Source organism: Sciurus vulgaris (assembly GCF_902686455.1).
Source record: "Sciurus vulgaris genome assembly, chromosome: 16".
Classification (NCBI taxonomy): domain Eukaryota; kingdom Metazoa; phylum Chordata; class Mammalia; order Rodentia; family Sciuridae; genus Sciurus; species Sciurus vulgaris.
Window position 1 is genome coordinate 2,130,809 of NC_136477.1, and position 12,155 is coordinate 2,142,963.

The following is a 12,155-nucleotide window of genomic DNA, read 5'->3' on the forward strand; positions in this document are numbered from 1 at the left end:
GAAGAGCCAGGGTTGACGTCCACCTGGGGACCCACCCCAGCCCCAGGCCGCCGAACCTGGGATTTGGCAGGGAACCCTGCTTCGGGAGAGGGTCAGGGGAGGGACTCCTGCCGAGACGCGGAGGATTCGAAGGCTGGGGAGGGATCCTTGCAGCCAGAGGAGCTGCGGTGCAAAGGCCCCGGGGCAGCGAGCAGCTGGAGGCCACCGCTGCTGGGTGGGAGGTTTTAGAGGGCTGGGCAGCCAGGCGGGCGACCGCGTCTCTCTGGCCTAGGTGAGGAATTTATAATTTGTTCCAAGGGCCAGGGAAACCAAAAATAATCTATTTTTTGTCTTTTAAAAAGTTGTGAGCTGGGCTGGGGATTGTGGCTCTCAGTTGGTAGAGCGGGCCCTGGGTTCGACCCCCAGCACCGCAACCAAAAAAAAAAAAGTGAGCCCGGGGAGGTGGCGCCTGTTACCCCAGTAACTCCGGAGCCTGGGGCAGGAGGATCACAGGTGGGAGGCCAGCCTGGCAAAATGATAACAATAATAATAAGTAAAATAAAATAAATTTTAAAGAATTGTGAAACAGAGTAAAAGGAAGAAGCCAAAGTCGTGAACTGGAGCGCACTGGAGGTGAGCGGTGGGTGAGAGTTGCCAGGCAGATTCACTGGCACCCTGCCGCTGAGGAGAAGGCACGGTGACCAGGCAGGTGACCAGCTCCTGGGCAGCCTCCACAGAGAGGAGCCCAGGGGCCGTCCCGCAGGCACCTTGGCCCTGTGTTCTTTCTGTAAGTGGAATCAGGCAGCCCTGTGGCTCCCTCCCTCCCTCCCACCTCCTCTCCTCAGGGGCTCCACCACTGAGCCTCATCCCCAGACCTGGCCTCCAACTCAGGATCCTCCTGCCTGGGCCTCCAGAGCCCTTGGGATGACAGTCGTGAGGGTGGCTCCTGGTGGCTGTGCTCTCTTGCTGGTACAGGGGCTGGTTTCCCTGTGTGCAGGCCTGGTGTCGCCTGCAGTGTGGCCTCTTTTTCTTTGTCCGCATAAAAGCCACTGTGTGAAAGTCTCAGTTGAGCCCTCTGCCCTGGCTGGAGCTCTAGCTTCTGCCTTGAGGCAGTGACCACTGACCTCGGACTGCAAATACCCGCTTCCGGGCGTGCTTGGCAGAGTCACCTAATATATCTGGTAGCAGATGATCCAGGAGGTGAACTGGCACCCCAGCCTTTTTATCTTTCATTGCGAGACTGGGCCTTACCAAGTTGTGTATGGCCTCACTGGGTTGCTGAGGCTGGCTTTGAACTCGTGGTCCTCCTGCCTCAGCCTCCCCAGCTGCTAGGATGACAGATATAGCCACTGTGCTGACACACTGGTGCTCCTCCAGGTGCTTTGGCTTCAGTGGGCTTGGGTGGGACCATTCTCTCCTTAGGGACGGAGGCTTCTCCCCCCAGCCAGCTGTTGCCAAAGTGCGCAGCTCCTGGGAGTTGGGCTTCCATGTCCTGCAGCACTTGCTGAGAATGGATGGACAGCCTGGGATGCCCTCCGTCTGAGTCCCTGAGTAACAAAGTTGCCAATGTGGAGATGGGTGTGGGCGGGTCCCCAGGGAGGGCCCACTGGCGGAGGCAGTGGGGGACTGCAGCCTGCTTCCTGTGGGGTCCAGGCTTGGTGAGGGGTCTTCTTTGAAAAGGACTAGCACAGGAGTCTCTGGCCTGAGTTTCTAAAACCAGCTGTCTCTTGCTGGCCCAGGGACCCCTTAGCCTTTCTGAGCCCCTTTATCCACCTGTCAAAACAGCTGGCTGACCTGCACACTGGTGCACACCTATGATCACAGTGACCTGGTTGGCTGAGGCAGGAGGACCACAAGCGGGTGGTCAGTCTGGGCCACTTAAAACCCTATCTCGAGGGAAAAAAATTAAAAAGAGCTGGGGATGTGGCCCAGTGGTAAAATGCCCCTGGGTTCAGTCCCCAGGCCCCAAACCAAAGGAAAACCCACCTGGGTAATGCCAGCATCTGGGCCATGCTGTGTAACCCCAAGCCTCGAGCACACCCTCTCTGAGTATCACCTACCTGGGACCCTGGTGCCACCCTGGACCAGGTGACTAGAGTGGAAGGAAGTGCCCTCCGCCCCAGGCAGGCCCCTCCAACAGAGGCGGGACAGGGAGCCTTCTGTCCTTATTTGAAAGGCATGGCTAAGGCCGCTGCCCACGTCCCTTCTCTGCGAGATCACAGGGCGCCGCAGGCTGCCCAGCAGGCTGTGTGGGTGCTCTGCTGTTTTCGAACCACCTTTCTGCCTTCTGTCCCCCTTACACACCCGCTTAGCCCAGCCAACGTACTGGGAAAAGAAAAACGATAAACCGAGAGGCCAAGACAGCGTTAGTACCCTCATCTTTATTCGGGAAGGGGAGAAGGGAAGTCCTGGGCCGCCCCCACCCTGGTGTCCCGCTAAGCTCTCTGCACTTCGCCCCCTCGGGGGCGACGGGAGGGGACCAGGTGGCTGGGGGCGTCTGGAACTGGCGGGGGAGGCGGAGGCGGAGGAGGAGCAGGTGGGTCCTGGGCCACTGGGTGCCCGGGCGGGAGGTGTCGCATGCAGTGCCGGGGTGGGCGGCGGTGGCGTGTGCGGGAGGGGTGCTGGGAGTGTGGGTTTCTTGAGGTTCTGCTCCCCGCGGACCTGGTCCCCCGGCTGCCCTCCAGCCCTCGGCGTGGCCCACCTGGGCGGGTGTCACCTGTTCAGGCTGCGGGGCAGGAAGGGGGCCGGCTGGGCAGGGGCGAAGCCAGGGGGCTGCGCGCGGCGCCGGGGCCCGGCGGGCGCGCCCATCAATGCGGCGGGGCGGGCCGTGCGAGCCGCACCGGCCACTCGGCGGCACCGTGCGCGCTGGCCGGCCCGCGCCGTGCCCTCCCGCCTCCCGGCCGGCCGCCGCCGCTAATCCGACTTCTCCCCGTCGTCCTCCTGGTGCGCGTCCCCGTCGTGGCCGTTCTTGTCCTCCTTGGAGAGGTGCGCCTGCGAGCCCAGCGCCGACAGCGACAGCAGGCCGGTGCCCGCGCTCACGGCCGGCAGCGACGGGGGCTGCAGCCCCACGGGCAGCGGCGTCAGGGGCAGCGCCAGGGCCTGGAGCTGCGACAGCTGGTGCGCCTGGAGCTGCTGCTGCGGGGTGGAGGGCGGGCCAGCGTGAGCCCCGGCGGGGCGCCTGTCCCCCCGCCCCGGGGCCCGGACCTACTCGGATGATGGAGTTGAGCTCAGGCGCAGTGACCTGCTTGGCCCTCTCGATGGCTCCCAAGACCTGCTGCTGGTGCTGGAGGCGGGTGGGAGAGAGGGGTCAGGGATGTGGCCAGGGAGCGCCGGAAAGCCCCCTCCCGCCGCTTCCTGTCGCCAAGCCTGGCCTTTTCATCTGGCAAGTGGGGACCAATGGAGGCGCACAGCAGCTCAAAAGGCTGTGTGCCGGGTACTTGGGGAAAGGCTGCCTGCGAGGAGAGAAGCCTGGACTGCCGGCAAGGAATAACGGACATGGCTTCTGCGCAGTACACGACCTGCGCAGCTGTACTGGGACATCCTGACCCTAAGAGGCCTGGCTAAACTCTGGGTAGGGCTGACACAGGGTCATTTCCTAACCCAGTTCTGCCTCAAAGTCGGTCATCAGATGCCAGGATCCACCCAGCCCCTTTTCTGCCTTGGCTACCAGGAACCCTGTTTTGAAAGGCAAGCCCCAGGCTAGGGCAGGAGGCGCAAGTGCCCGCTCCTCTGGGGCTTTCCCTGTGTCCTGCTAGAAGGGTTCCTGGGAAGACGGGTGGGGCCAGGACAATGACAAGCTGCAGGAGGGGGCTTGAGGGCAGGAGGTCGGGCACATGTCTGTGCACAGGCCACACCCTGTCCCCTGCCTGTGTCTGGGCCTGTGGGGCCTCCCCAGCCCTGCCCACCCCGCCCCACACACCTGCCACCACTTCACTAGAGGCCGGTGTCAGGGAGGCCCAGAGAGCAGAGTCCCTGCCCCCGGGCGCTGAGCACTGGCAGCAGGAAGGGGCTGGGGGGCTCCTGGGCTCCCTTACCTCCTGGGACAGGTAGGGCAGGACCTGGGCACAGATGCCGTTGAGTCTCTTGACGATTTCAGCCTGGAACACAGAGGCTCAGTCCCAGGCAGGGCAGGGGCAGGTCTAAGACTGGGCCAGGTGGGGGCCCTGGGCAAGCCCCTTTCCAAGGAGGGAGGGGATACAGGGACATCCCCAGGTCAGGACAGAGGCAAGAGCCAAGCCCCAGAGGGCCAGGGGCTTCCAGGGTCACCAGCCTATGGGCACGTGCCCCCTGCCCACTGTCACAAAGGAGAGGCCATGCAGGTTGTGGGGAAGGCTGCCCCCACCCCCCAGGCTGCAGGTGTCAGGTGAGGGCAGCTGCTCCTGCCCAGGCCGGGGCAGCCAGGGACGGTCACCTGCTTGTGCATCTCGATGTTCAGGCCATAGGACATCTCGTAGTACTGTGGGGACAGATGGGTGGGGAAGCACGGGCCTCAGAGACAAAGGGGAGGCCACAGGCAGGGGGCAGGCAGAGCCGTCCAGCAGAGGGGCAGGCCCGGGGCTGCGCCACCCCTCCCCCACATTCCAGGGCTCCTGAGCTTTTATCTTTCTGTCCAGCCTGCGGGTGGGCCGGGCTCCCTGGGTATAAATAATCCAGGATAAACAAAGCCCGCCGGGCCTGGTTCCTGGGCCAGCGGCCTCAGCAGCCCAGGGCTGACCTGCCCCTCTCCTGGCTCCCCCCTGCCCCTGTGGAGGAGCCCAGCACCTTCCTGGGCGTTCCCAGGCATCCCCTGCTGTCCAGCAAGCTCCTTCTCGTCCCGCAGGACCCCAGCCACAGCCCACGTCCTTCTCAGGCCCAGTTGGACCCCAGCCCCGCAGGAGCGAAGGTGCAGGCCCCCGGGCACCCACCTCCTGCTGGGCCTGGGCGCGGAGGGGTTAAGCGCCCGGTGCCAGGCCTGGGGGGCACGTCAGTTCCAGTGCCCGGCTGCCACTTCCACCTCAGTGCCAAGGACAGCCCAGCTCGACCCAGTGGTTTGGCACCTCGGCTACTACCTAGGCGGCTGGCCAGGCCAGTGGGGCAGCTGCAGAGAGCCGCCCAAGTCCTCACGCTGCCCGAGCTGGCGGCCGCCCTGCGGCAGGAGGCCCTGGGGTCTGTCCCCCGCGGAGGCCGAGGGTCCTTACCATCACGTAATGGCGCTGCATCTCAGACTTCTCACTGGCCAGCTTGTCACACTCCAGCTTCAGGCTGAGGGCGCACAGGGAGAAAGGAGAGGGGCTGGCACGAGACCCCAGGGCCCAGCACCCGGGGCAAGGCCACCTTGGAGAGTGGAGCACGAGCCCTCCTGGGGCAGGTGCGTCCAGCGGGATTGGGCAAGGACTGGGCAGGGACTGGGCAGGGCCTGGGCAGGGGAAGCCGGCTCCCAGTCTTTGTAGCGGGTGTCGTGAAACCAGCCTGCAGCTACGGTGGCAGAAAAGCCATGAAAATCCCAGAAACAACCCAAGCCAGAGCGGGCCCTCTCAGGACACCGCCACATCAGCAGAACCCTCCTCATGCTCCCTTTACAGAGGCAATGGATGCCCAGAGAGGGTGAGGAGCTGGCTCAAGGTCACACAGCTCTCAACCACGGGGGAGAATTTTCTAGATACACAGGACAGGTGAAGAGGCGGTGGGAGGACCTGGGTGCCAGGTCGGCTCTGGACTGGACGTCCCAGGATCCCAGTTCAACCACGGGCCTGCATTCCCTCGGAGATAAATAAGGCGGAGTGGGCAGGAGCAGCCGGCAGCCCCAGGCCCCGCGCAGCCCAGGCTGAGCGAAGACACCCTGCACATCTGCACGCCAGGGCAGTGGCCCAGACGTCACTCCTCTGAGGCCGTCCGGGTAAGAATGAGCTGTGGGCACCTCTCCAAGGTCCCTCAAGGTCATGAGGAAGGAGAGCCAGCAGGGAGGGGCAGGCGTCCCTGTCCCTCAGCTGGTTAAATCCAGTCCCGCAGGGGCTCTGCATGCCCGCCTCCAGCACCTGGGCACAGAGGGCTGGGAGCCCCAGCTGGCCTGGGTCCCTGCTCTGCCATGCGGCTGCCAGGCTAGGTGCCCACATCTCTGGGGCAGTGCCGTCCTGGGACGGACCCGCCTGCAGGGCAGGTGCTGGGGGCTGCGGCCTCCTGCGGGCCCTGGACAGGTGCTTCTCCATCCCAAGCCCAGGAGCCTGGCAGTCCCGCCCCTGCAGTGGCCCTGAGGGTGGACCCCCCGGGTACCCATGGGCTCTTCTCCTGTCATCCCAGAGACCTGGGAGGCTAAGGCAGGAGGATGGCAATTTTGAGGTCAGCCTGGGCAGCTTAGAGAGACTGTCTCAAAATAAAAACTGACAAGGGCCTGGGACGTGGCTGGGTGGGTGCGTGCCGAGGGCCCGTCCCCAGCACCAACCAGCCAACAAACCAACACACACCCAAAGACAAGATACAAAATGAGAAAGAAAATGTCAGTTGGTGGCCACCATTTAAAAAACCAACTGGGCTGGGTGGCAGAAGCTTGCCTCGGGAGCGCGAAGCCCTGAGGCCCCTCCTGCCTGTGAGGCTAGCGCTGACCACTGGGTCACCCCGGTCCTTCACCCAGAATCCTGAATTCCAGAATTTCTTGAGGCTCCAGTCTCCCTGGGCCATTGTACCTGGGAGGCCCCAAGCGTGCCCCCAACATGTTAGGACCCCTCAGTGGACGAGGCCCAGCACGGTGGTCACACTCAGATCCTCAGCTGGCAATGGACCAGCATCTGGGCTCAGCACGCTGGCGGGGAGCAGCAGGCCCGCGGCATCGGGGGACTGGAACCAAGCTCCTGGGGCCTGCCAGGAGCCAGTCCCAGGGCCTTCGGCTGCCAGTGCCTCTCGTTCCCCTCTGACATGGGCACAAAAAAGGGACAAGAGGGTGAAGCCAGAGGGCCGTTGAACAGCACTCGGCACCTGGGAAGCACCCAGAAAGGCCAAGTACTCGTTAAAACGACCACCAGAAAAAATCCCCTTTCTTCTTGGAGAACCCAGGATCCACAAAGAATGCGTGGCCGGGACACAGGCCTCACCTGCAGAGCCCAGGCCCGGCCTCCCACCTCCCTGACGCCCTGGCAAGACTGCTCTTTATTATTTATTTTTATTTCTTTAATTTTTAGTACTGGGGATTGAGCCCAGGGGGAGCCACATCCCCAGCCTTTTATTTTATATTTTGAGACTGGATTTCCCTAAATTGCTAAGGTTGGCCTCAACTTTGGATTCCCCGGCCAAGTCTCCCGCGTTGCTGGATCACAGGTGTGCCCGTGAGCTGAGCTGCAAGGCCCTCTGACAGTCGCTCCTGCTCCTGGGAGCGAGCACTGTAAGCTGGGAGTCAGGTGGGGATCTCTCCTACTTGGCTGCTGTACATCCTGCAGAAAATTCCTAACTTCTCTGGGCTTTAGGACACTATCAGCTCCTTTCCCCGAGTCCTTTAGAACTGTGAGAGTGCTGGTGGGGAAGGAGCAGGAAACCTTCCCTACACCAGGGAGAGACAGAAGACCAGGCCGCAGATTGTTTAAAAGGTGACAGAGCTGGAATATGAGCCCCTAAATCCAGCTGTTGGGAAAGCTGTTATCCAATAGGGGCTGGGAGTTGGTGGGGAGAGCGGGGCTGAGACGCCACACAGGCTGGCTCTCCAGGCGGATTATCTTAACATTCCCAGGGCTCGGTTCTGTTTTGTTTACATACAGATCTACAGACATACAGACATACAGACATATCTATATATATATATATATATGTTTTTTTTTTTTTTTTTTTTTTTTGGTACCGGGGACGGAGCCCGGCGCCCCTCACCCCTGAGCCACACCCCAGCCCTGTTTATTCTTTATTTTGAGACAGGGCCTCTCCAAGTCGCTGAGGCTGGCCTTGCACTTGCCATGCTCCCTGCCTCGGCCTCCCGAGGGGCTGGGTGACAGCGCGCGTCACCGGGACCGTGCGCCTCGGTGTTCGCGTCTGGGAAATGGGCCGACCGCGCCGGCCGAGTGGCGGGGCGCGGGCGCGGGCGGGCCCGGCTCACCTGTGGTACTGGGCCTGCAGCAGCTGGAACTCGTCTTTGATGCGGTCGCAGGAGTCGGAGGTGGTGAACTTGAGCTGCTGGGGAAGGTGCGAGGAGCCCTGGGGGAGGGGCGGCGGTCAGCGCCCGCGCCCGCGCCCGCCCGCGCCCGCCCGCCCGCCCGCGCTCACCGAGTGCCGGCTTTGGGGGAACATCATGTCAGGGCGGCGGGGGGCGCGCTGCGCCCGGGCTGCGCCCCGCTCGGAGCTCGGGCGCCGGGCGGCCGCGCCTTTGTCCCGGCGCCGATCGGCAGCTCCCGGCCGCCGCCTCCGCGCCCGGCCGCGCCCGCTTCCTGCGCCCCCTCCCGCGCCGGCCGGCGCGCCCCGGGCCCCGCTTCCCGCGCGCCCGGCCGCCGCGCTATTGTCTAATGGCGGCGACGCCGCGGGGCCGCGGCTCGGCTGCGCGGAGGCTCCGGCTCCACCTGCTGCCGCCGCCGCCGCCGCCCGAGCCCCGTGCGCGCCGCCGAGGGGGGGACGCGCGCGCCCGGGAGGCCTGCGGATCCCCACCCGGCCGCCGCCCGGGCCGGCCCGCCGCGGTGACCTTGGCCGCGCGCGCCCCCGCCCCGGGCCGCGGCCCCGGCCCGCCCGCCGCGCCGCCGCGCCCCGGCCCGGGGGGCCGCGCGGGCGGCCGGGCCTCGGCTTCCCCGCGCGCCCAGGAGAGGGGCCCGCCGCCCGCCGCCCGCCGCCCGCCGCCGGCCCGCCATGGCGCGACCCGGACGCGGGCCGCGGACGTGCGCGCCGACCGTGACTCGGGCCGGCGGCGGCCCGCGCCCGGCCTCAGTTTCCTCCTCCGTGGGCATGCAGGCGGCCGGCTGGCCCGGCCTCGCAGGAGCCACGCCTTCGACACACATTTATTGAGCGCCTACTGTGTGCCAGGCTGTGCTCCAGGACCCGGGGCGGGGTGGGGGCGGGGTGCACGCCCCCGGCCGGGTGGAGGCCGAGACAAAGCCCCAGAGCCCGCTCCCCGGCGGGTCGGACCCACCGGAGCGAAGGGGAAACACGCGAGCCGTGGGCCGGGGAGGCCAGGCGCTGCTTTGGACAGGGCAGGGGAGACGGCGTCAGAGAGGGCCTCCCTGGCCCCAAGAGGGACGCAGTCAGGGGCTCACGCCTGCCCAGGGTGGGGCCTTGTTAGCAGAACGCACTGGCAGAGGCCAACGCAAAGGCCCTGAGGCAGAACTGCCCCGGCAGGGGTGGCCTGGGAGGAGGACCGGCAGGGAGGCCTGCTGCATCCTGCGCCTGCCCCGGGGCCTGTTCTCAGAAGGGCCTGGGCTGATTCTCTCTGCTGGTGTGTTTTGAAATTCTTCAGTCATTTTTGAACGAGAGCCCTCCTGGTTTCATTTTGCACTGGGCCCTGCAAATCCATTCTTTTCTTCCGTTTTTTTTTTTTTTTTTTTTTTTTCCCTTTCTTTTGTCTGTTGTATTTTGTTTTTGTTTTTGTTTTCTGCATGTAGGGAGGGGGAGATTGAACCTGGGGGGCTCTGCCACTGAGCTGCACCCCCCTCGGCCTTCCTTATTTTGAGAGAGGGTCTCAGTAGCTAAGGCGGCCTCACACTTGGTATCCTCCTGCCTCTGCCTCAGCTGCAGAGCTGCTGGATGACAGGCACAGCCATGGTGCCTGCCAGGCATGGAACCAGACCCCACACCAGATTTAGGCTTAGCTTATATTTTGGTCCTGTGGATTGAGTCCAGGGGCACTTACCACTCAGCCACATCCCCAAACCTTTAAACTTTTAAAATTTTGAGACAGGTTTCATGCCAAGTTGCTTAGGGCCTTTCTAAATTTCCCAGGCTAGCCTCAAACTTGTAATCCTCCTGCTTGGGCCTCTGCAGTCTTTAGGGTGATGGGTGTGCACCACCATGCCCAGCTGGGTGGAGGCTATCAGCCTGAGGGAGGTTGGCGCCATGGACCATTGTGGGCAGAGGAAGACCGTGCCCTGGCTCCAATTCTGAAAGAGTTCCCTTCCTTGTGCAGCCTGGGCCTCCAAGAAGCTGTGGAAACGGTGTTACTTTAAAGCCCTCGGGCAGCGCGGCCCTCTCCATGACTGGGCTGCCTCTGGGCCTGCGCTGTTCCTGGGTGCACAGTGGGACCCCTGCTCCACACTGAGCAGGCAAGGGGCTGCGACTAGGGCAGACGGTAAGCTCACCTGGGCACCTGGGCCCGCCCACTGCCGAGAGGTCTCACTTCTCCCAGTTCTGGGGATGGAGCCCAGGGCCTCATGCTGGGCAAGCTTTCTGCAGCTGAGCTACATTCACCCCTATTTATTTCTATTTTGAGACAGGGTCTCACTAAGGTGCCTCGTCTGGCCTGGGGGAGCTTGTGATCTTCCTGCCTTGGCCTCCAGAATGGCCGGGACGACAGGCGTGGCCATCGCACCAGGCCTTGTGTAGTTAGGCTGGCAGCTGACTGGCTTGCTACTGGGAATTGAGCCCAGGATGCGCCACCAAGGAGCTGCATCCCCAGCACTTGATTTTATTTTTTATTTTGAGACAAGGTCTTGCTAATCTGCGATCTGTAATTCTTGGTGAATTACTGAGACTGTCCTCAGGTTCCATCCTCCTACTTGAGCCTCCCAAGTTGCTGGGATGACAAGTGTGTGCACAGCCACATCTGGCTTCTGTTCAAAATGAAGGTCAGCACAGAAAGCCAGGCACAGGCAGCTATGGTCCCAACTACTTTCGAGGCAGAGGTGGGAGGATCAGATGAGCTCAGGAATTAATTTGAGTCCAGCCTGGGCAACATAATGAGACCCATAAAAAAAAAAAAAAAAAAATCAGCAGCAGGTATCAACATGCTAAATCAAGAACAGGGTCAGTGGGGCAGGCCAGGTCAGCTGTGCAGACGAGGGTCAGGCTGGCCCAGGCCTGGAGTAGCGGAGCAGGAGGCTGTGCCCGGCCGGCCTTCCAGCTGGATTCTGGAATCGCAGACTCCACAGGTCACACGGAGTCCCCATCAGGATGGGCTACAGAGCGTTGGGCAGTCAGGACAGAATGAGGATGCAGGGCCCTGCTTAGAAATGACGAGGAACATTGCCGGTGTGGTGGCCGGTCCCTGTCATCCCAGCGACTGCCGAGCGGGAGGATCAGAAGTTCCAGGCAGGCAGCTGGGCAGCTCCGCCAGAGCCTGTCCGCATTTAACGGGGCTGGGAGCAGAGCTGGGTGGTCAGCCCTGGGTCCAGTCCCCCACCCTGCTGACAGAGGAGAGGGATGATCAGGAACTTCCAGAAGGGGGCAGCAGAGCCCTGGGCCGCGCAGGGCCCTTCTGGGCAGCCACCTGGTCTGAGGCTCAGCCTCAGCGCACTGGGTGGGGAAGGCAGAGCCAGGCCCCGGGGGCATGTGGGGTCAGTGGCCTCTCTGAGGGGCCCAGCCCTTTGAAGCAGAGTCTCTGTGAAATGGTGGTTGGTTTTCAGGTAAAAAGGGCTTTTTTAGCCTGTGGAGCAGCCCAGGGTGCTGATGCCCCTGTGACTGATGAGCGGCCAGTGTCTGTTCTCCTCTGCACCAGGCTCTGGCTTAGGCGCCTGAACTGTGGCGTGGCCGTGGTGTCTGTTTGAGAGCTGGCCAGAGAGGTGGATGGACTTGGCTGCAGTCACACAGCAGGGAGGTGGCAGAGCCAGGGTGTAAGGCTGGCTTCACGCTTGGCCCCAGGCTGTGTGGGCAGCTCCTACCCCAAGCACGAGCGAGGTGATGCTCAGCAGGCTGCAGGCCGGGCTTCCCTGGGCCTGGGGCCCTGGCTCCCCTCCGTGGCCCTGCTGATGTCCCCAGGCACTGCACATGTGCCCTAGGGGTCGGAATCACCCCAGCTGGGAGCATGGGCCGAGGGCATCGGATTCCCCAGAGCTGGTGGCAGAAGGCTCTGGAAGGTGGGCGGGAGGCCGGCAGTGGAGGCCACAGCCCAGCCAGGCCCTACGGGCAGGGTCGGACACGGAAACGGCCCCCGGACAGAGAGGTCTGGATCCTGAACTGACCAAGGGGAGGGGCACGGCGTGCCCTGCGTGTGGCCCCACGTCCACCTCCCGGCGCCTCCGCCCACATGGCGGCCTTCCCTGGCTGCCCGTTTCTCGGCCACTTTGGGCCAGGCAGGGCATCTGTCTCCT

At 63.5% G+C, this 12,155-nt stretch overlaps 1 protein-coding gene and 1 long non-coding RNA gene across 3 annotated transcripts; one reads left to right on the forward strand and one right to left on the reverse strand.

Annotated features, from left to right (window-relative positions):
- Window positions 1-2,345: 2,345 nt before the first annotated feature.
- On the reverse strand, window positions 2,346-8,576 carry TLE5 (TLE family member 5, transcriptional modulator). Of its 2 annotated transcripts, none has more exons than XM_079115210.1 (7): window positions 8,197-8,576; window positions 8,030-8,127; window positions 5,157-5,220; window positions 4,391-4,435; window positions 4,014-4,076; window positions 3,188-3,262; window positions 2,346-3,111 (listed from the first exon to the last, which is right to left on the reverse strand). In XM_079115210.1, the coding sequence occupies exons 1-7, from the start codon at window positions 8,221-8,223 to the stop codon at window positions 2,893-2,895; spliced, it is 591 nt and encodes a 196-aa protein (XP_078971336.1). In that variant the 5' UTR covers window positions 8,224-8,576; the 3' UTR covers window positions 2,346-2,892. The 2 variants fall into 2 exon arrangements, with proteins under 2 accessions (XP_078971336.1, XP_078971335.1); XM_079115209.1 differs by having other exon boundaries at window positions 2,346-3,114; window positions 8,197-8,568.
- A 137-nt stretch (window positions 8,577-8,713) lies between these two features.
- LOC306646577 lies at window positions 8,714-10,446 on the forward strand. The gene is made up of 3 exons (XR_013759875.1): window positions 8,714-9,641; window positions 9,687-10,198; window positions 10,344-10,446. It is a non-coding gene; the product is annotated as an uncharacterized lncRNA (long non-coding RNA).
- The last annotated feature ends 1,709 nt before the right edge of the window (window positions 10,447-12,155 follow it).

Coding starts and splice junctions, on each gene's coding strand:
- TLE5 (XM_079115209.1), bottom strand. CDS start 8,223: ATGATGTTCCCCCAAAGCCGGCACTCG. Junction 4,436..5,156: donor TGCAGCGCCATTACGTGATG/GTAAGGACCCTC, acceptor CTGTCCCCACAG/TACTACGAGATGTCCTATGG. Junction 3,115..3,187: donor AGCTCAACTCCATCATCCGA/GTAGGTCCGGGC, acceptor TCCACCCCGCAG/CAGCAGCTCCAGGCGCACCA.